The following is a 23,932-nucleotide window of genomic DNA, read 5'->3' on the forward strand; positions in this document are numbered from 1 at the left end:
CTTCACAAAGGCAAGGTGATTGCTGTTCAACTTGTTTTCAGAAAATAGACACTTTCTATTGACTCTTTGCCATAGAAATGTAAAATTCAAGATGATGAGGCTGTAAGGAAAACAACTATTTTGACACAGTTAATTCAATGTGTGCACTTTGTTAGTGGTTGTAGTGGAATTTGGAGCAGAACATAACCAAACATTTTGGCACTTAGTGTTTGGCACTTAAGAAATCATCACCTAACTCAAGGTCAGGAAGATTTACTCCTGTGTTGCCTTTTAGGGATTTTATTGTTTTAGCTCATACACTTAGGCTTATGAGGCAATTTTCATGTACTATGGAAGTTTAATATTCTATACATGATAAGCAGCTTAAATACAAGTTTTATTACTGCAGAATTCCCCAAGGCTGTTCATTATTGACAGCTTGGTAATATTGACTATAATACAACTCTTCTTCTGTGAGCTGGGTTTTCCTGCTATATAGCTCTTACCTGAATTTGTCAAGGTCCCTGGGAAAATGCTAAGTCGTTTCAGTCTTGTCTGACTCTTGTGACCCCAAGGACTGTAGCTCGCCAGACTCATCTGTCCATGAGATTCTTCAGGCAAGGATACTGGAGTGGGTTGCTATTTACTCGGAGAAGGCAATGGCACCCCACTCCAGTACTCTTGCCTGGAAAATCCCATGGACGGAGGAGCCTGGTAGGCTACAGTCCATGGGGTCACTAAGAGTCGGACATGACTGAGCGACTTCACTTTCACTTTTCCCTTTCATGCACTGGAGAAAGAAATGGCAACCCACTCCAGTATTCTTGCCTGGAGAATCCTAGGGACGGCGGAGCCTGGTGAACTGCCGTCTATGGGGTCGCACAGAGTCGGACACGACTGAAGCGACTTAGCATAGCATAGCTATTTACTACTCCAGGGGATCTTCCCAACCCAGGGATCAAACCCTTGTCTCTTATGTCTCCTGCATTTGCAGGTGGATTCTTTACCACCTGGGAATATTGAATACTGAATATGTTTGTGTTGCCAGAGGCAGAAATCCAAATCAAAGTAGGTGGAAAAGGAGATTTTGTTGGAAAGATATCAGGTCCCTCAGGTAACTGAAGGAAGAGTTGAAGTCCCTGAATGCAGGAAGTTTGAGTATAGCTGGCCCTGAAGAACTGCTAGAAGTTGAACGTGAGCAGGACTATTCTCGCTTCTTCTTCTTAAAAATTTTTATTGGAGTATAGTTGTTTTACAATGTGGTGTTAGTTTCTGTTGTGAAGTGAATGTTTTATGTATACATGTATACATTCTTTTTTAGATTTCCTTCCCATTTAGATCACCACAGATCACTGGATAGAGTTCCCTGTGCTAAACAGTATGTTCTAATTAGTCATCTGTTTTATACATAGTGGAGTATGTATGTCAATCCCAATCTCACAGTTTATTCCACTACCACCCCACCCTCTCTTGCTCTCTCCCTTCCTCTCTACCCTTCCCCTTCTTCTCACTCTCACTCTTTCTCTGAGTCTTACTTCCATTTCTCTCTGCCCATCAGTTCCACTCCCACGCAGGCTAGGTTCTCCATGAAGCCCGAGACAAGACTACAGGCAGCTTGCAAGACTCTGGACTCCAAGCTCACATCAAAGACTCTTTCCCTCACCCCACCAGTTGAAAAATTCTAGGTAAGATCTCTGATTGGCTACTTGGAGTTATGTTCCCCTCTGGACTGTCAGTGCAAGCTTTCTGGTAACATTGAGGATGGGTTTTATTTGTAGAAAAGACTCTTCAGAAGTTTACTTTTGATTTAAACAAGTTGTTCTCAATGTATTATAGTTCTAGTTCTTACAGAGTGTTTAGTTCTATCTGTAATCTTGCAATTGTTAACAATCACTTTTTAAGTGATTCAAATATTGTTTGGTCTGTTTGAAAACTCAGTTAATGAAATGGTTTCAACATTTCAAACATCATTTATCAATCTAATATATGTGAGTTTCTTATAAACCATAATTGCTTGACCAAACAAACCAATCTTTCTGAAGATAACTTTTATAAATGCAGTAAATTAGCCTTATAAATAAGGAAAGTCTGAGATTCCAATTCTGCATATGAACTTGTTGGGATTTCAACGTAATATCGTAAATCTAACTTAGTTATTAACTTGAATATTTTAAACTGACTTTACAAGGCTATTACTCTAACACACCAAATTCTCTTCAGTATTAGCCTCTATCCTATTGGCTCAGATGGTAAATAATCTGCCTGCAACGCAGGAGACCCAAGTTTGATTCCTAGGTTGGGAATATCTCCTAGAGAAGAATTGCAGTATCTTCAGTATTACAAACATATAGGATATCAAATCTTTATAGAGTCTTTCTAAACACCAAGTATTAATACCATGATTTTGGTTCCCTTAAAATTTTTAATGCTTAGTTTTAAATCTTCCCAGAATTAAAACCTGGTGCTCACTGAGGAATGGGCTTCCCAGGTGGTGCTAGTGATAACGAACCCGCCTGCCAGTGCAGGAGACATAAGAGACACGGGTTCAATCCCTAGGTCAGGAAGATCCCTTGGAGGAGGGCGTGGCAACTCACTCCAGTATTCTTGTCTAGAGAATCCCATGACAGAGGAGCCTGGTGGGCTATAGTCCATAGAGTTGCAAAGAGTCAGACACAACTGAAGTGACTGAGCACGTATGCACTCACTAGGGAATACTAATAGAATTCCAGAGAGCTCAGAATATTTAATTCTTAATCATCCAGGGTTAAAAGATGCTCATTCACTAAGGAAACTTTATCATATTCCAAGATAAGATGTGCTTTTTTTTCACATTTTAACACCTCTGAAATTGGGATGTGTCTTACCATCAGTGGCACCTTAATTAGCAGCAGTTAGTCTTTCTCAATGAAACTTAAAATGATGGTGTCTAAAATTAGGTGAGATATGGTGCCATCTCAGCTAAGTGTGATTACTGATGACTAGAAATGAAGGCCGTGTGTGAGCCTGGAGCTGCAGATGTCCAGAGTGTTTCTTCGAACTCACACCACTGTCATGCTGAGGTTGCCTTTTTTTGTTTATTTTTCAAATTTATTTACTTTTAATTGAAGGATAATTGCTTTACAATATTGTGTTGGTTTCTGCCATACATCAACGTGAATCAGCCATAGGTATACATATGTCCCCTCCCTCCTGAACAGCTGGATTTTTTTTTTTTTTGCTATGACTTCAATACTAAAGAAAGAAATGTGGCTCATATAGACCACTGCTTCCCTGGTGGCTCAGATGGTAAGAAATTCACCTGCAATGCAGGGGGCCCCGGTTTGATCCCTGGGTTGGGAAGATCCCCTACAGAAGGGAATGGTAACCCACTCCAGTATTCTTGCCAGGAGAATTGCATGGACAGAGGAGCCTGGAGGACTACAGTCCATGGTGTCGAAAAGAGTTGGACATGACTGAGTGACTATCACTTTTCACTTTCCTTTAGACCACTAGCTAGATTCAGTTTATCCAAATACTTGAATCTCTGCCTGCTCACAAAGTCTAGGAGTCCAACCCAGATGATCACTTGATTGGATCTGCACTTACCTGATTTTTGTGCACAAAAATGTCTTTTTTTCCATACAGTTCAACACTGATGGGAACCTATGCTATGTAAATAATTTTTAAAATTTAACTTGAAAGGTATTTGAATGTGATAGATTCTTTTCTTCTTTCATGTTCCAGATAGGGTTATCCTACTCTGTCCAGGTATAGGTCATATATTTGAAATCATAATTATTCTTTTTTCCAAACATTTGTCATTGCTTAGCTAGAAATTAGAGGATATGGACATTCTTAACTTTTCCATAAATTTAATGAAACTGTTTTTAATGTTCTTAATGATGATTGGAGATAGATATAATGTTAAAAAGTTATGCCATTTAAAAATCAGAAATGGATTTTTAAACAACTGGATTGAAATAATTGTTCACATACAGTGTAATTCACCCAATTAAGATGTGTCATTCAGTGGTTTTTAGTATGTTCACAGATATGTGCAACCATCACCCTGTCAATTTTAGAACATTTCATCACTTCAAAGAGAAACCTCATACCATTTGGCTTTGTCTCCATTCCCTCCCAACCCTAAGCAATCACTAGTCTACTTTCTTTATAAATTTCCCTTGTCTGGACATTTTATGCAAATGGAATCACATAGTATGTGGGACTTTTTTGTAACTGGCTTCTTTCACTAGATAACTAGATGCTGAATTTGATCAAACATCTTTTTAGGAGATATGAGAGGAATATCCTACTTTTTAATTTGGACACTTCATATGGGTTTGTCTGTCTTGCAATCACAGTGATGAAGTCTTTCTGTCGAAATGGACCAACCAGTTGTGGTCCTAAGGGAAGGTGTGGGGAGGGCCCCTTCAGATCAGGTGTCTGCCCCGGACCCAATCTCCAGTTGAGGGCGGAGTCAGACAAGAACATGGCAGCCCTCACTGGGAATGCATGGTTAAGCAAAGTCCCTGGAAATGAGGCGAGACAGAATTGAAGGTGGCTTCTTTAATTCAGTTCTTTGAAGGTCCTCTCCCATGTTTTCTGAATCATGAGTAACATTGTGCCCAAAATAGTGCTGTGGTATACTGGGAAAGAGGCTGAAATAGAAATCAGAAGGCCTAGGTTTTTGCTTTGACTTTGCAGTTTGTCTTCAAGGAAGTCAGTCTATGTCTCCGAAACTCAAGTTCTTCGAGTGAAAATTTAGTACTCAGTATGGCTGTTGGTGTATTTGAAAGATTTACACAAACATGAGATGTATGTGTATTCATTGTCTGTCTTCTCACTCTCTCTGACTCTTGGTATCCTGCAAGACTGCATCATAGCCCACTGCTTCCTGGATCTGTTTCAGGTTTAACTCTGGTTAAGTGCAGCATTCATCCCTCCACCTCATGCTGCCCTTGGGGTCTCTGTTTATAAGGCTCATGGTCAGTGGCCTCCAGGGTTCCCAGAGGTTTCCTCAGACTGCATCCATCCACCACTTCCAAGAACACTGAAAACCTTGCATCACTGCCCTTTACTCCCCACCCCCACGTCACTCCCACTTTAGGTCTCCACTCACCCACTCAATCCCAGCAAAGATGGTTTGCTTGTTAGTTACATTAGTCCCCTCAGAGGTCTGTCATAGCCAAGCTCATCCTTAGTCACATTCTAAGCAGCAGAACCTGTGAATTCAAGAGGGGTACAGCTTCTGCTCTCTGGGGCAAAGTTCTGAGGCTGACATGTAACATAGCCGCCATGAGTGGGACACCTGATATGTGGGTGGCAAGTAGCCTGACACCAGGGCTGTGAGGCCCTGGCTTGTCTTTCAGCTTCATTTACACACACACACGCAGATACAAACGCACCATTCTTTGTACTTTCACATTGAGATGATTCATAATCAGAATATTCTTCTTTAAAGGAGACCAAGGCACTTAGAGAAGAGAGCATTCTGCATGCTGGCATTTGGAATTATATGTCAGAACTGGAAAGAACCATGCTCACAATCCAGTCTAAACGCCTCCCTAGCCACCCACTATCCCACTCCCCATTAATGGAAAAGACTGAAGCCCACTGAGGTGATGTAATTGTCTAAGATCACATAGCAAGTGAGAGAAAAAACAAAGATCATTTGTTTATTCAATAAAACTTTATTGATTCATATTTATCAGGCACTGCTCTAGGAGAGAATATAGGCTTATTCCACACAAAGTCCCTGGCCTCATGAAGCTTCTATTTGTCATATTGCCATGGGAACGATATACAATGTAATGTCAGATGGTGATAAGTACCATGAAGAAATCTAGAATATGAGGATAGAGAATGAAGGAGGTGGGAAAGTGCCACATTTGATAAGAAAGTCAGGAGTGATTTCTCGAAAAAGTGAATGAAATAGGGGACAAGACATACCTGGGAGAAGGGCATTCCAGATAGAACAAAAGCACAAAGGCCCTGGTTTAGTAAAGAGGCCAATAATTTGCCATCCAGAGCTCCTTCATCAAACCGCACTGCCTCTGAGTCATCAGGGGTGTCCTAAGAGTCTTCATACCACATGACGTGTCCAGGTTTGAGGATTGCTATATAAACCCAGAGTCACCATGCTGCCCAGGTTGGAACAGAACTTCTGTCCCCCATGTGTATGACACTGACCCAATACCTCCACGTAGCATAATAGAAACAGCTCTGAGGTGGGCATCAGGAGACTGGTTCTTCTATTGAGCAAGTGATCTAGGGCAAGCCCTCCTGGGAGATCAGATTGTTGTTTTTAAAATTTTAATTAAGGTTAATGTTTAGTTTTAAAATGAGTGAGCACACAGTTTTTTCACGTATCCTGACCTTGTTGTTGTGGTGGTGGTTGTTATAATACAGCTGCTGCTGCTGCTGCTAAGTCGCTTCAGTCGTGTCTGACTCTGTGAGACCCCATAGACGGCAGCCCACCAGGCTCCGCCGTCCCCGGGATTCTCCAGGCAAGTACACTGGAGTGGGCCACCATTTCCTTCTCCAGTGCATGAAAGGTAAAAGTGAAAGTGAAGTTGCTCAGTCGTGTCCGACTCTTAGCGACCCCATGGACTGCAGCCCACCAGGCTCCTCCATCCATGGGATTTTCCAGGCAAGAGTACTGGAGTGGGGTGCCATTGCCTTCTCCGTTATAATACAGAGATACACACAAATCTTAAATACACAGCTTGATGAATTTTTATGCATGTATATATCTGAGACTCTATCACTCATATCAAGATGTAGAGCATTCCAGTGTCTCTGAAGTTTCTTTTATTATGTGCCTTCCCCCACACCCCTCCACCTCCAATGCACCACCCCCACCTCCCACATGCAAAGTCTAGCTAGGAATCTAGATAAGAAATCAGGCAGTCACAATATGGTGCAAAGTAGAGAGCGAAATGAAGCACAAAGCAGGTTCACTCTACCTGGCCTCTGTGGGGGAGGTGGCCTTGTGGGGATGTCAAGGACAACTTTTTGGTGGAGCAAAGAAGCTCCAATCTGTAACCTAGGGATCAGTAGGGGTATCCTGGGAGAATGTGTGTATGTAAGTTGGGCACCAAGGAGGTAGGCATGGAACAGTATTTTTGGCAGAGAGAACAGCACATTTAAAAGCCCAAAAGTAAAAATGAGCCTGGGATAAAAGACTGATATATGTCAAAATGTTATTGTTGTTATTCAGTCGCTAAGTCATGTCTGACTTTTTGCAACCTTCCTGGACTGTAGTTTGCCAGGCTCCTCTGTCCATGGGATTTCCCAAGCCAAGAATACTGGAGTGGGTTGCCATTTCCTTCTCCAGGGGATCTTCTCAACCCAGGGATCTAACTTGCATCTCCTGCATTGGCAGGTGGATTCTTTATTGGTGAACCACCAGGGAAGCCCTATATGTCAAGATACTTACTTATAAAATCAGAACAAGGTGTGCAAGCACACAGTTGAATGCACAGAACCCACATCTGTTATCAAGAGCAGCCCGTCAGATCAGAAGAGATGGGAGAGTAATTTAGTATCACACCATTTCATGGAGAGCAACTTATTTTTGTGCTCTGCACGGTTGAAAGATAGATAGCGACTATGAGCAAAAGAGGCTCAAAGGTGAATGATTTTTCTTTTGCTTCTTTCTCTTCCTTTCCAGCCCAGTTCAGCCAAGGAGCTACCTCACAGAGATGTATTAGAAATAATGCACGCAAACCTGGTCATAGCAGAACATGAAGACCGGTAGCTAGTGTTATGAGGAGGCTGAGAGAGAGAACAGGGTTGCTCTTCTTCCTGCATCTTGAGCTCCACGTTGCTCTATTCTCAGTTCCTGTCCCAGGTACCACCTCTCCTGGAGGGCTGGCAGCAGTCATGCCCTCTCCCTGCAGAGGAGACCCCACCTTTTTCTTCCTGGATGACTAAGTGGTTTTCAGTAGGTCAGTGGCTAAGATTTTAAATCCATAGAATCTGTACATTTCCTAAATGTACACACAGGGACATCAACAGCTCAGTCCACATGGGCTGCGCGAAGCCCAGGCCAAATCCCCCTCATGCTCTCTCTTCTAGTTTGACAGGCAGGGACACCCATAGTCTGACTGTCTTTGGGGGCCCAAGGTTTTATCTTCTGTAAATAGTTGCTAGAAAGAAGAGCATGTATACATGCACACATGCACATACACACACACATACAGGTATATTGGTCTCTGAGACATAGCTTTTGAGGGCATCTCCAACTTCTGGGGAACTTTTACTAAATATAGTATATATGGACCTTATCCAAACACACACCGTATAAATCAGTATCTTTGCAACTGGGGGCTTAGAAATTATATATATAGATACACACATATATATAAAATTATTTTTTTCTTATTGAAGTATAATTAACTTTTATTGAAGTGTACAGCAGAGATTCAATATTTTTATACGTTATAAAATGATCACCACGGTCTAGTTATCATCTGTCACCAAAGTTATCACAATATTATTGACTCTATTCCCTGTGCTGTATACTACGTCCCTGTGACTTATTTATTTTGTAACTGGGAATGTGTACCTCTTAATCTCCTCACCTATTCAGAGGTGGTTGTCAGAGGGCACGGGGGGTGTGGGATGAGTGGAATAGATGAAGGAGAAGTTGTATATATTTTTAAGCTCCCTTGGTGGTCTGACAAGCACTTCAGACCAAGAGGCCCTTAGTGGAGGGTGAGAACTCTGCTCACACCAGGCAAGGACAGCCTCTCTTGTTATCCTCCAGGTTTTTCCTAAACATCTTCTAGGCTTCACATTTGGCATAACTAAAAGATTTGTTCAAGAGATTTCTTCAAAAGTGCTCAAAGGTGAATTACAGCTTTAATGTCTACAGAAACTTGAACCAGGAAGCTCTGAGATTACAAGGGTTCACAATATGCACACACACGAATGTACACATACTCTCTCTCTCTCATAAACACACGCTTATAAAACACAGTTTATTACATATATATGTGTAGCTTATTTCTCCTAGAAAATTATAAGCCATAAATAATTTTTAGAGCAATTGACTTGAATTGTATTTTGTGAGATTTGCATTATAACAAGTTCTTCAGTATTTAATTTCAAAGAGAAAAGTATGGCTGCAGCCCTTCTGTTTAATAGATAAGTCTGTCTTGGGGCCAGTGGCATTAGAAATCCTTACCAACCAACCTGTACCATTATTTCAGAAAAACAAGAGTACCTGGTTTACCCAGCTATGCTCAGCTTGCTTTCTTTTCTTCCATTTTTTTTTTCTCTCTCTCTCTTAATTAGAAAAAAAATCCACAGCTCTTTCTTTGCAAAGTGAATTTTATAATGCAAGTTGCCACTCAGTTTCCTGGACACAATCCTTATTCAAAATTGTACCTCAGGGAAAAACATGAGACCATGGAACTTCAGGCCTTAAAGTTTAGAATGAAGCATTTTTCATTTTGTCCTGGGTATTCTGGGTCTGAAAGTTTAACTACACCTGCTTTCCTTGGTCTCTGCTCTCATGCTGATCACCTGAGAAATCATGGTGATAAGAATGGCTGAATTTCAAAATTGCAGGCCTTGGGGATTCCAACTGATCACATGGTCCAGCCTCAGGCAGTTGAAGCATCACAAATTTGCACCTGAAACATATGAAGCAATAGAGGCTAGAGAAGTTTGGAGCTGCTCAAGATCACTGAGTGGAGGGGGGACTAGAACCTGGGATGTCTGGCTTCTAATTTTGTCCCCTTTCCAGCAGAACCAGTGGTTTCAGTCCTTCCTATGCATAAAAATCACCTGGGCAGCAATGCCTGGCTGGGGGCCAGCAAAACCTCTCCCTCCAACATATTTACATCTAAGTTTATATTCAAGCCAAATCCTTTCCAACTATTAAGCTACTTCTAGTCCCCTCCCATATAAAAATGCAAATGTAAAGATTCTTGAGTCTGACTACTACCATTTATATCATGTTTTTTAAAAATTTGTTAAAATGCAATTTGCCAGTTCCCTCCAGATTGTCAGGTTCTGTGAGTGTAAAGGAAGCCCATGAACCTGCATTTCAACCTACCTTCCAAGTGGTTCCCTTCCAAGTGGTTCCCTAGTCCATGGACCATACTTAGAGAAGCTGCTCCAGAGACACCAAATTAAAGGACTTCTGGATTCCACTCTGCCGCCTTCAGAGAAGCTCTTCTCATAAAATGTAAGTACTGGAGGCAGGTTGCCAGGGAACATGTTTCTCCTAGCACTCTAATTAGCTGACAGGTTGGGGCTTCTGGAAATGGTAGGAAGCACTGAGGAGTTTGTATAAAGGTGTCCAGTGTAACCTGAGTGAGAGTTTGAATTCCTGGGCAGAAAAGGCTTTGAGTGTGGGAAGCGGAAAATGAGGTATGCTGAAGGGAGAAGTTGATGTAAATTTCTCCTTGGAATTTGGCTTTGATTTGAGGAAAGCTGGCAGCTGGGTTCCACCCAAAAATATACTACAACCACTGTTTCCTTGCATTTTCGCCCACGTTAATGAAATGCCTGGTCACATTTTCCACATGTTTGTCTTTATTTTAATTATTATTAATATGTCTTAGTAAGGGCTTTATTAAGAGATAATGATAGATTCACCTGTAATATTTATTGAGATACAGTTCCCCCATTTAGTGTTCGATTCATTGGTTTTTAGTATATTCACAAGGTTGTGCGATCATCACCATAATAGACTTCAAAAGATTTTTTCACTACAAAAACTCACCTGACCTTTTAGCTATAAACCCCCATTCAATCTTCTAACCACTCCCCCCATTCCAATTCTTAAGCAATCATTAATCTACTTTCTGTCTCTATGGATTTGTCTGCTGTTGAGATTTCACATGAATGGAATCACATAATATATGATCTTGTGGGACTATCTTCTTTCACTTAGCATGATGTTTTCAAGGTTTGTTCATGTTGTAGCATGAACCAGTACTTCACCCCTTTATATTGTTGAAAATATCCCATTGGATGGCTCTCCTGCATTTGGTTTATCTGTTCATCCATAATACCGCATTTCATTTATCCATTCACCCACACTTGGGTTGCTTCTACCTTTTGGGCTATTGTGAATAATGCTATTTGTGTATAAGCTTTTTGTGGGCATATGTTTTCACTTCTCTTGGGTATATACCGAGGAACGGAATTATTGGGTCAAATGGTAATTCTTTAACTTTTGAGGAATTGCCTGACTGTTTTCCAAAATCCTCACTTAATTTTTTTTAAGCCAACATGGAGTCAGCGACTCTCAATCATCCTATAAGAATTTAGTAATATACAACTCAGCCTGATCAGGTATAACTTAGGACTTACTGTAACCAATTGTTTGGGGGGATGCAAAGAATCAATCTTGAGTTATAAAACCCAAAGCTCAAATACCCAAGAGTGCTATTTGGCATAATCTTGAAAGTTGGGGCAAGTTTCATGGATTTGGGTTGATGGAAAAGAATCTCACAGCTATAAATATGGCCAATAACAACAACATAAAAGAAAATTGCTGTGCAACAACCCTTTTTTTTTCTTTTTGTGCAACAACTCTTAATTAGCAGCTTAGGAAAAGGTTTAGTGGCCTGAAAAAATAAGTGAAGCTATTGGATAAAAGTATCTATGGATTTTAGTTACCTTTGCTGTCATCTGTTTCTATATAGGGAAACAGACAAAAATTTAAGGGTAAAGTACATAGAAAGATTTGAAAATATTTAAATGTAAAAAACAGAACACTGCACAAAGTACAACTCCATGAATTTTCTCAGAATGAGTCTCACCCATGGAACTGGCATCCACAGCAAGAAACACCAGCTCTCCTGGAGCTCTCCCTTTCCAGCCATTAAACATCCAAAGGAAAAGAGGATATCTGATTTCTAGCACCAATCTACACAGACCCAAAGAATACATTTTTGACAGTACGTTTCGGGTGTCAGAGACTGACCAGCGGAATAGACTTAGCTGACAGAGTTTCTCAAGACTCAATTAGACTTTTTTACATTACACAATGTAGTAGAATGTTAAAAATTGAATACCTTTAAGCTTGTGCATAAGTCAAAATGTATAATCTGGCATATGAGAAACTTTCAATTTAACATTACCTGCAATTTAAGAATATGTACTGTAAGATGTTTTAAAGTGCATGAAAGCACAACTTCAAACGTTTATTTTAATGACAACTCCTTTTTTTGTTTCCAGGATTTGAAGTTTATTTCCAAGAGGAGTTTGTAAAAGAAGTCCTTGAGACTATTAATCACAGGTGCTTTAATAATTCAAAAAGTGTACAGTTAAACACACATGCACATTGGCAGTGCATTACATTGTGAGTTGCAATAAGTAATGAACAAAATAAATACAGCCTTTGTAAGCAGAGCATAAAAACGGATACACGTTGCCTTTAGTGGGCAGGAGGATATAAAATACCCTTCCCTTACTTATTACTCACCTAATACTGAGACTGACTTTCTGCAGAGTGACACTGCTCTGGTTCTTAACCTGGAAAAAATCTATTATAATCATTTTATATATAAGAACACTTTCAACAATAAGAATTCCTACCATTAGAAAATAAAATTTTACAAAGGCGAATCATTTCAAGTTCTAAATATATTTTAAAAATTACCATAAACAGATTAGAATTTTATGAGGCCGTTTCTTTGAAAGTCTGGGATTCTATGTTCTACCAGATGATGCCTAATACAGCTCAGGAGTCAAGGTGAGACGGCCACAGAGTATATGTAACCCTTGCCAACGCTCCAGGCCGTTGGTTCTCTTTCTGGATGCCGGATACTTCCAAGGAAACTTTGGCCTCCTGCCTGCTCCTACGTTGGTGCCAGGAAAGCACCCCTACCCCTCATTCCCCACCTCCCAGCTTCCCAGGCGGAAGGGCTGCAGAGCAGTCAGCGCCGGGAAGCCCCACGCGAACGGTGACTTGGCTCTGCGTCGTCCTTTCCCGAAACCCTGAGGCTTAGACTTTTCCCACCAAGTCACCCACAGCTCTCTTCCTGCCATCCTTCCTCTAGGCGGGGGAAAAGTTTAAAGCCGGACTCCCTTCGTATGAAAGGTCGCCAGAGTCGCGCTCGGGGCTGGACCGGAAGGGGGCTAGGGTCCCCTGCGCTCCTGCGGCGTTCCTGTCGCGCCCCAGCTTGGCGGGTGGGGGCACTTAGACCTTCGGCTGTCGGTACCTCCCCGCCTAGACCGCAGTTCCCTCCTCGCCTGAGGGAACCTGTTTTAAAATTGGGGCAGGGCACCTCTCCTGGAGCCCCGGGAGAGAGCGCCGGTTTGGCGGGGTCCCAAAGGGTGCAAGCGCTGCGCGGCGGGACCTCAGGGCGCGCGTGGTGTGGGGGGCGGGGTGTGGGAGTGGGGCGCGCCCGGGAGTCCGGAGGCCGACCCGCCGGCTGGCAGGTGGGTGCGGCCGGCGGAGCCGGGGCGGCGGCGGCGGCAGCGGCAGCTGCTGCGGCAGCAAGTGGTTGGGCCGTGCGCATTTTCTTCCCGCCCCCTCAGCGTCTGAGCCCGCCCGCGTGTCCGAGCGCGGCGCCGGCAGCTCCGCTCCGCGCCCTCTCCCCGCTGCCAACGGCCGTTCCTTCCCCGCTTGTCCATGTCCCTGCCCGTGGTGCTCCCGGGCTCCTGCTGCCCGGTGGCCGGGCTCTCCGGCGGGCCGCAGGCCGGGGGCCCAGGCGCCGCGGCCGCCGCCGCCCAGGAACCGCCGCTGCCCCCACTACGGCCGCGCTGGCCCCGGGCTGCGCTGCAGCCCCCGGCGCGGCCTCGCTGCGGGGCCACCGCCGCCGGGGTGCTGGCCGTGCCGCCTGCTCTCTCCTCCCGCCGGGCCGCCGCCGCGGCCGGGGCTCCGGGCTCCGCGCTGCTTCCCGCTCGCCTGCTGTTGTCGCTCGGTCTGCTGCAGCTGATCCTGGGCTGTTGCATGGTGGCACTCAGCTTTGGGGCGCTGTCGCTGAGCAGCTCCCCGCAGGTGAAGAACTCGTGCCCCTTCTGGGCCGGCTCCTCGGTGAGTGCCGCGCGCGCGCCCCGCTCACCGCGGGAGCAGGGGTCTTGGGCCGGTTCCCTCCACTGCCTGGTGATTGATCGCCCCAGGGCTGCATTTGGGGAGGAGAACCTCTCAGACTGGTTGAAGTTTTTGGGCCGTTGAGGTGTAAACAAACAAAAAAAGACATAAAGAGAGTGTAGTGCCATGGTGAATTGTGTTGCACCTGAACGGTGTCTATTCCATGTAGGCTAAAGGGTTTTGTTATTCCTGTCAAACTAATAGGATAAACTTGATTTCCAGCCCTTGGCGAGATTGGAAGGATGCGGGTCGGTGGCAAAAAAAAAAAAAAAGCGGGAAGAAAATGAGTAAACTTCTTTCAGCCATTGAGTGTTTGCTTCGCTGACAGCGTCCGCACCGGGAGGGCAAGGCTCTCGATCTGTTTGTTTACCAATTTGTCAGCAGTGCCAGGCACACAGTAGGGGTATTTGTGGGATGGATGAAGTGACGGGTTGGGGCATGTCACTTGTTTTATTCTGCACTGAGGCAAACGTAAACATGAAGTATCTGGTGTAGAGTAACTCCACTGTGTTTGCGGACAAGCTCAAGAGGTAATAACAGTGTGTGTTAACTCGCCGTGTACTTGGTCGTTAAAGGAGGGCCCTAGGCCCGCCCTGGGTTCCTGGAGCCACACAAACTGCTAGGCAGAATTTAATTCTTAAGAACAGGAAGCCATCACGTGGATGATCTTAGCGATGTCTACCCGGCTCTGCGACTGGCCCTACCGGAGTGGCACCTCCAACAGAGAAGGCTGATGTGGGGCAAAAGTCTGCTGCCCTCGAGCATCCCTGCCTCCTACAGATTTCACAGCCTCCAAGGCAACCAGTATCTTGAGGTTTGTTGGGAATTGAGAGACTTGGAAACAGGTCTTCGTGAAGTGATTGTGGAAGATGAATATGTAAAGCAAACAGCCTTTCTCTAAATTAAATCTAAAAGCCTGGCAATGCCTATAGTTCTTACTGAGATCTGTAATGAATGTAGGATACCTAAAAACATTGGGTGGCCCTTGCAAGTCCACACAAACCCACTTTGAAGAACAATTTTAAGAATATCGTGGTGGTTGTTGCTCACTCCTGTCCAACTCTTTGCAGCCCCATGGAACCCACCAGGTTCCTTTGTCCTTGGGATTTCCTAAGCAAGAATACTGGAGTGGGTTGCCATTTCCTCCTCCAGGGAATCTTCCCCACCCAGAGATCCAATCAGGGTCTCCTGCATTCTCCTGCATTAGCAGATGGATTCTTTATCAAGGAGCCGCATGGGAACCAAAGAATTTTAAGATTATAGGGAGAATGAATTGAACCCAAAGTAATTGTTTGAATAAGAACTGTAAGAACATTAGGTATGTAGAGCCTGGCCTGATGTTTTTATACTTAAACTGATGCCAGTTTGTTCTCCTTGAAATATTTTGATGGTGGATGATCTTCTTGTGGTACGGCCTGTGCTATCGTGGGTGGAATTCACAATCTGTGCAACATATAAAAGAAATCCCCCCTCCTAGCCCTGCTCTTGGGCTCTCCCACAGGCTTCTGGGAGTTCTTTAAAACTTCATGAAGAGGAATATTCTCAACAGGGTAGGTGGGGGTTGGATCTGTCTTGCTCCTTGGTCCACTTGTCAGACTAAATTCAGCCAAATGATGGGTGCATTTAATTTCTCTAAATACCCTGGGCCAGAAGTGACTCTTGCATACATTTTAGGGATTTGCTCTTTGTAAAATCATAATCTCTTGTCTTGTCAAAGATAGCTAGTTTAGGATTATTGAAGACTATTTTTTCTCTCCTAAAATTAAACCCCTAAATCAGTGTACTATTGTGAATTGTATCAGAGGTAAGTGCATTTTAGATGTCAGTTGAGCCATGGTTAGATTTGGTGAACTAACCACTCCAGTATTCTTGCCTGGAGAATATCATGGACAGAGGAACCTGGTGGGCACAGACTGAAGCAACTTAGCACACATGTACGCATCAGATGGTAAAGGATGCTAGTCTGGGCCTGCTGGCTGGGCGTGTTCTTGTCCCCAGGACCCAGCAAACCAGAGTAGGGAAAAATCAGTGATTTGAAACTAAGTCTCTTCTATAGGGTCCTTTTTCCACCCTGTGTCCCCCAACTCTATATGAAACTTGCAACTGTTATTTTTGGTGGCCTGTTTCTGAGGTTTTCTTCAGAATTTGTGGTGATAACAGAACTGACAGATACTGCATGTCCAGAACAACTGAATAGAATTTGAGAATGGCCTGAAGTCCCATAACTCTCTTGCTGTTGCAGGGCAAGAGTCTCAGAAGTAGCATACCTTTTGAATTTATGTGTGTGAGAGGTGTTTTTTTTTTTTTTTTTAATTCTTCTTTATGGAAAAATTTAAACTTATTCAAAAACTGTACAGTGAATTTTCATGTACCCCTAACCCAGTTGTTGCACACTGGGCTGTTTTATCTGTACCTCTTCCTGGTTCTGTTGCTGGCTCTATCTGTCCTCCTCTTGCCCCTCCACTGGGTGGCTTGTGGGATCTTAGTTGCCCAACCAGAGAGTGAACCCAGGACCTTGGTAGGGAAAGTGTGGAGTCCTGGCCACTGGACCACCAGGGAGTTCCTTCTGTGTTCTGTTAACTCCAGAAGGATGGGCTTTCCAAGCAGGGTAGAAATTAGTTTCAGCATGCTTTCTAGTCCGTTTGTCAGATTCACTTCCCATGTTATTGTGAAACAAACCTCAGACATCACATTATTTTATCTGTATTTCCATACATCTGTATTTTTAAAAAGAAAATCTAAATGGACTAGAGAGATAGCATAGAAGTGACCAGGAAGTCTTAAGAACCTCACTCCACTTTACTATTTTATTGTGAAAATTTTTAATTTCAACACACGTCGAAAAAATAGTATAATGACCACCCTCCACCAGTGACCCATTACCCAACTTTAGTAGTTATCAATACTTACACGATCACTGTATACTCAGACTCATTCCCCCTTTGTAACACCCACTGGATTATTTTAAGGCAAATCTCCATTATTGTAATTTCAACATTAAATATTTCACAATGTATTTCTAAAAGAAAGAGACTTAATAGTTAAAAGGAAGAGGCTTGATAACACATTTTAACTAATTTAACTACAGCTAAAGTTTTTATGAAAACTTAAAAAAATTATGACTTGAAGGCTGCAGAATTTTTTTTTAATGAACACTTTTGTTGAGATATAATTCACATTCCATTTAAATCTACTTAAATCACCCATTTAAAGTGTGCATTTCAATGACTTTTATTAAATTACAGTTTTGCAACCACCCCCACGATCAATTTTAGAAAATTTTCATCACTTCCCAAAAGAAACCCTGTACCCATTAGTAGTCACACCCCATTTCTCCCTTCCTCCCTTATCAGCAAGCAACTACTTACTTTCTGTCTCTATGTATTTGTTATTCTGAACCTTTCATATAAATGGAATAATTTGTGACTGGCTTCTTTCACTTGGTATAACATTTTCAAGGTTCATCCATGTTGTGGCAAGCATCAGTACTTCATTCTTGTTTATAATCAAATGAGAATCCATTGTATGGCTATAATGTTTTATTTATCACTCAGAATTTTGACTGGCATATGAAAGTAGGTAGTTGAGTGGCAGTGCCAACCTAAGTCTAAGGTTACTTCAAACCCACGTAAGAACACAGTAGAAAGATATCCTCATATTTCAAGTTTTGAATAACCATTATATGCCTGAGTCTGCTATAGCAACTAAATCAGCAAATCTTTCAGCTTCAATAAAAGTTTTCTCATATATTTGATACAAAATTAAGAGACAAATATATTCATCTGAGGTGTCTCTGGTGGCTTTCCTGTTGGCTCAGATGGTAAAGAATCTGCCTGCAATGCAGGAGACCCGGGTTCAATCCCTGGGTCAGGCAGATCCCCTGGAGAAGGAAAAGGCAAACTACTCCACTATTATTGCCTGGAGAATCCCATGGACAGAGAGGAACCTGGCGGTCTGTGTTCCATGGGATTGCAAAAAGTTGGACATGTTTGAGGGACTTAACAACAACAGCAACATATTCATTTGAAAGGACCATTTTGTTAAACACACTATAGTTCAAGAATAGTTTTCCATGTACACTCCTCTAAGTAGTCTCACCTTGGGCCTGAGATTTGAAGGCTTCCTTCACTTGTCTGAACCTTGAAGGCGTATTTTACCTGTTGTAATATATATTTGAGAATTAGCACGTCCTATAAAGACTCTTTCCCCATACTTTACATTCTTACTTTCAGCAACTTAAAGGGAGTGTTTTTAATGTGCTTATTGTTTTTGGGCACTCTATGATCATCTGTTTTCTTGCTGGTGTCCTTGACTAATGACTCAATCTATTATTATTCCCAAAGTTCATGAAGCTAAGAGATTAGACACTTTAAAAATATACTGAAGTTTGACCCAGGTGGGTGGCACAGGGAGGATTTGAATGTCCATATTCAGTCCGTGCTGTCCTGGCTCCTGGTTTGGAGGCATAGTTAATATTACTTAGATCCCACTGGGATTACAGAGACCAGCCTACCACACTTTTAGATTGATGAAAGAGTAGAGAGAATTGCATTGTTTTCTGTCTCCCTCAAAAGCCAAAATTCCTGACCCTAATGACATGTATGATCCTTGGGAGATATTTCAGGCAAGTGGTAGAGAATTAGTTACTATTTTTTGTTCTTCTCTGGGGACCCTAATGGCATTTATCATCATTCATGTCTTTGTGTTGAAGTCACTGACCTGCGCTCATGGTCACCACTCTCTTGATTCTGTGATTCTTTGGCAAGATTCCAGTTCCTTATAAAGACACAGACATTGGTGAACCTTAAGGTTAATCTTAAAAAAATTTTACAGTGACAAAATGTAAAAAATGAATGATTCAAAGGGGAAACTAACACAAAAATTCTAAAATCTCTACTAGTCAAACAATAGTAAATACATTTTTTCTGTCATGGTCATCAAGTACTACTTTCATATTGCAGCAGTTTTTTAAAGTATAACCTTTGATATGAATGTCATTTTCTTTGGTCCTTAATTTTATGTAACAGCAGAGTCATAAGTTCTTGAGCAAATGTTCAGCCTCTCAGCCTCAGTTACTCATCTATAAAAATGAGTGAGACGATTCTTGCCTCAGAGTTGAGTTTGTTAAAGTATAATTAGAGAACACTTAGGAAAATGCTTTGTTGCTGAGCGCTAGCACCAGGCCTGGTACATACTAGAACTTCTGTCAATGTTTTTTAAGCATAAAGACAATATTTCATTAAAGTAAGGTGAACAGACTAGTTTTTGTGTTTTGTTCTGTGGGATATTGTGGTAACCAGCAAGCATACACAAGAAATACCCAGTTGTCCACTTTGTCAGATCTTTTACTGAGTTACCCTGGGCAGATAAAGATTGATACATGCACATATACATTAAAAAAAAATCTCAGTGTAGAAGCTGTAGGGCAAGATAAGTTACTAAGAGGTGTGAATATTGTGTGTTTTTTTACAAGGTAAATATGGGATGTCTATAACATGACTCTTTTTAACTCTGTATTTAGATATAGCAACTTTTGATGAGCAATTCAGAATTCAGAACATTTTTGCACTACAGCATGTTAATGGATTCCTGGAGGAGGAAATGGCAACCCACTCCAGTATTCTTGCCAGGTAATTCCATGGACAGAAGAGCCTGGTGGGCTACAGTCCGTGGGGTTGTAAAGATGTGACTGAAGCGACTGAGTATGTACGCACGTGTTAATGGATTAACACAGAAGAATAGGGTAGTAGAATTATTAATATATGCTTTTGACTTTAATGATTTGATTTTTAAGCTGAAAAGTTCAGGCACATTTACAATATATGGTGGGTAACAATGATTCTTGCCTGGAGTATCTCAATATCCTTCTTTGCAATATTAGAAAAAAAGAAAGGCCTCTGCTTTTCCCTATAAGCTACAAGGAATGGGTCGAGTAAGTGAAACCAAAATTGTAATCAATCTCATTATAATAATACAGAGATAATTTGATATTAGAAAATAGGTTCTTACCTATTTATTCAGAGCATGTTGTATCTTGCACTGGGCAGAAAGAATGCTAATAGAGTTGCTTTTTACTGTTGCTGTACTCTTTTAAGAAGCACAGGAGTGAAAAATGTGTTTAGGCTTACACAGTCATCTTTGAGTAAGTTGATCTCCTGTTTTTGACCTTCATTCATTCATTTATTCTTTATCCACTCATTCACTCATTGACTCCTGCCATAACTAACTGAGTGCCCCTAGGAGCCTTTAGTGATACTTGAGTGAATATTCAGAGATCCAAGTCCTCATGAGATTGCAAGTGAGTGTAAAACACAATTGAACAAATAATAGCATTATGGTGTAATGAAAGGCCAGTGTTAGGGCCCTTCTTGAGTCCCTTCTGATGCAGCTCCAGCTGCTGCTGCCACTGAGGAGAGTGGAGGCATTGAATACACTGCATCTTCCTTTTCATGTCCCCATCCCCTCTCCTCAATCATGAATTCCACACCTTTCCCCAAAATGTGAACCTCCATTTCTTAAGTCTTGAGCTCTTAAAGGATTCATCCCCAGCTGCAACACTTTTGTTCAACATTCCAGGGGCTTCTACCTATCCAGTCCTACTTCCTCTGCTTCCCCTTCTCCATCTCATCAGTCACAGTTCCTCTAGTGTGTTAGGGCTTACTTAAGCCTAAAGAAAGAGAAAAACTGAGTAGAAGCTGGTGTGAGACTTTGTTGCAGGGTTCAGGACTGAACAACTCCCCACCTACAACTGGAATATAGTTTCTTGAAGCATCCGTAAAGAGTGTTGTTTGCAAAAATCCTCCTGAAATTTAAAATGGGTGAGTGCTAAGTCTGCAGAACAATTCAGATGGAAATGATATCTTTAAGTATTTTGTCTTCCAACTCATGAATGTGGTATAGGTCTTGATTTATTTGGATCTTTATTTAATATTGCTCAATAAGGTTTTATTTCTTCCTACTGAGGTCTTACGTTTCTTTGTCATATATGTTTTGAGATTATTGATATTTCTTATTTGTCAAATACATTTTGTATTTTTTTAACAATTATGTTTTAAATTTAGTTTGCTCATATATGCTAAGTTCTCCCTAAAAGGAAAAAAGAAAGAAAGCTTAGTTCTTTTGTTCCAGAGACCCTTCATTTGAAATTGTATCTGTCACGATCTATCAAAATATTTTATTTATTCATGTATTTATTTATACACATACACTCCTTTCAACTTGAGCAGTACTACTCCTGGGACTTTAGTCAACCAGAAATAAAAAGCACTTGTTTGTAAGGATATATGTGCGTGATGTTTACTGCAACATTTTTTTTTTGCAAGATTGTTAGTGAGGGCAATACATTGAAAAAAGAGTGAATACATATGAATATGCAGATGATTGAATACATTAGGTGCTGGCTATACAAAGGAATATTATGTAGCCATTAAATGGAAATGAATGAGAGCTAGTCCAGTAAGCAGAAAGTGATTTCCAATGAAGTATTTGTTGAGAGAGAAAAAGAAGAGGAGGAGGAGTGTCTTTTATGATGTTTTTGGTAAGAATCACACCCCTATGCATGTGTGTGTATAGTTAAAATCCACGTAAGGAACCTGGTCCTCAAGGCCTCATGGATTTCAAGTTCCAGGTTGTAAGTAGAATCAGCCCAGGCCCTCTAGACCAGCAGTCCCCAACAATTTGGGCACCAGGAACTGGTTTTGTGGAAGATAGTTTTTCCCACAGATGGGAAGGGGATGATTTCAGAATGACTGATGCTCATTACGTTTATTATGCCACCCCTGATCTAACAGGAGGCAGCGCTCTGGCGGTAATGCAAGCAGTGGGGAGTGGCTGTAAATACAGATGAAGCTTCATTCACCGGTCCGCCGCTTACCTCCTGCTGTGTGTCCCAGTTCCTAACAGGCCACAGACTGGTACTCACCCAGGGGTTGGGGACCCCTGGTCTAGACGAGCCCCACCAAGTATGTTTCCTGGAAGAAATCATTTAAAGGAAGGAAATATCCTATTGAATTTAAGATGATGAAAGTATATAGTGCACAAAACAGGCTGCTGATAGTATGTTTAAACATAGATATATACAAAGAAGCGGTCCCCTATCTGCCCATATATATTTCTCGTCCTCGATATAAGTGGGTAGACTTGTCCTCTGCTGGTTTGTTCTGAAATGATTGCCCTCAGTCAATAAATGGAGAATTGAGAGTATTGCAAGCAGGCCTGTGAGCTTTGGATTTCAAGTAGCGCTGTAATCCTTAGAGTTAAATAAAAAGTTCTTGTGAAATAGTGCATTTGAGTGATTTTGGTAAAAAGTGCTCTTGAAAGAAAATCCTCATAACTGCCTTCAGGAGATTCACTTTACTGCATACACAAAGATAAATGTGTTTCGATGGCATCAGAATGTCCCTGGGCTGAATAATTACTTTGCTCATCCTTTCTGACCTGCTTATGAACTGTGTTATTCAAAGGGCTGATGGTGGCTTCCATGTTATATTTTGGCAAAATGCTGGTTCTTCTTTACTGAGGATGTTTAGGTTGTTTACTGACATATCATTCTGCAACATGAGATATTTCTCTCTGTATTCCCTCCCCCTTTGTGGAATAAGTGTTTAAGAACATTTTCAAATTGCCAGTCATGTGACAAGCGCTGTGCTAGGAGCTGGGGATTCAGAGAGACAAGACAGGAGTTCACAGTCAGTGGGCAAGACAAAAATGAAATGATATTTTGGAGGGAGAAAAATTATGTGTAGAGGGCTTCTAGGAGGGTGAGGTGTTGAGATTAATAAGGCTTAACAGAAAGGTAACTGTGAGTTGGTGCCTTGCAGAATGCATAGGCATTCTCAGGCAGGACAGTGGAGGGGAGTTGAGAGATTTCAGTGGCAAAGAGAAGCAAAAAGCCCTAGAATGTCTAGAGCCTGGCCAGTCTGAGGAAGGAAAAGTATGCCTGGAAGGAGGGTGTGTGGTGGGTGGACCAAGGATAAATGGAAACCAGGCTTGAGAAGTAGGCAGGGGAAGATCCTGAAAGGCCTTGTTTACCATTTTGAGGAAATGACTTGCCCCATGAAGGATGGGGCTTCCCAGGTGGCACTAGTGGTAAAGAACCCACCTGCCAATGCAGGAGACTTAAGAGACATGCATTCTGTCCCTGAGTTGGGAAGATCCTCGGAGAAGGAAATGGCAACCTGTTCCAGTATTCTTGCCTGGAGAATCCCATGGACAGAGGAGCCTGGAGGGCTGCGATCTCTACGGTTGCAAAGAGTCAGAAACAACTGAAGTGACTTAGCACGCATGCATGAAGGATGGGTACTTACCTAATGAAGGGATGGTTGTGGCCAGGCATTCTTCTTTTTTTTTAAAAAACAAAAACGACTTTTATTTCTTACTTATGGCTGCACTGGGTCTTGTTGCTACACTTGGATTTTCTCTAGTTGTGGTGAACAGGGGCTATTCTCTAGTTGAGGAATGCAGACTTCTCATTGTAGTGGCTTTTCTTACGGAGCTTGGGTTCCAGGTGAGCGGGCTTCAGTAGTTGCGACTCACTGGCTCTAGAGCACAGGCTCAGTAGTTGTGGTTCATGGGCTTAGTTGTTCCATGGCATGTGGGATCTTCCTGGACAGGAATTGAACCCCTGTCCCCTGCATTGACAGGCAGATTCTTTACCCTTGAGCCACCAGGGAAGCCTCATACGTTCTTGTTTTGAGGCTGACTCTGGCTACAGATTATGGCTTCCCTTGTGGCTCATCTGGTAAAGAACCCGCCTGCAATGTGGGAGACCTGGGTTCGATCCCTGGGTTGGGAAGATCCCCTGGAGAAGGGAAAGGCTACCCACTCCAGTATTCTGCCCTGGAGAATTCCAAGGACTGTATAGTCCATGGGGTCGTGAAGAGTCGGACACGACTGAGCGACATTCACTCA

The 23,932-nt window shown here is 42.3% G+C and overlaps 1 protein-coding gene and 1 long non-coding RNA gene across 5 annotated transcripts in view; both read left to right on the forward strand.

The window, feature by feature from the left end:
- Positions 1 to 770: 770 nt before the first annotated feature.
- LOC145511301 (uncharacterized) lies at positions 771 to 12,345 on the forward strand. 3 transcript variants are annotated; one of them, XR_014057756.1, is made up of 4 exons: positions 771 to 1,664; positions 7,634 to 7,910; positions 9,964 to 10,159; positions 12,163 to 12,345. It is a non-coding gene; the product is annotated as an uncharacterized LOC145511301 (long non-coding RNA). The 3 variants fall into 3 exon arrangements; XR_014057758.1 differs by lacking the exon at positions 771 to 1,664 and adding an exon at positions 5,719 to 6,109; XR_014057761.1 differs by lacking the exon at positions 771 to 1,664 and adding an exon at positions 5,796 to 6,188.
- Positions 12,346 to 13,474: 1,129 nt separating this feature from the next.
- ENTREP1 (endosomal transmembrane epsin interactor 1) overlaps positions 13,475 to 23,932 on the forward strand; it is a 69,542-nt gene continuing 59,084 nt past the window's right edge. For both annotated transcript variants that reach the window (XM_081504310.1, XM_081504318.1), the window contains exon 1: positions 13,475 to 13,966. In XM_081504310.1, the coding sequence (XP_081360436.1) occupies positions 13,562 to 13,966 (405 nt within the window). In that variant the 5' untranslated portion in view covers positions 13,475 to 13,561. The remainder of the gene's footprint in view (positions 13,967 to 23,932) is intronic.

Source organism: Giraffa tippelskirchi, chromosome 1 (assembly GCF_054371585.1).
Source record: "Giraffa tippelskirchi isolate mGirTip1 chromosome 1, T2T-mGirTip1v1.2.pri, whole genome shotgun sequence".
NCBI lineage: Eukaryota > Metazoa > Chordata > Mammalia > Artiodactyla > Giraffidae > Giraffa > Giraffa tippelskirchi.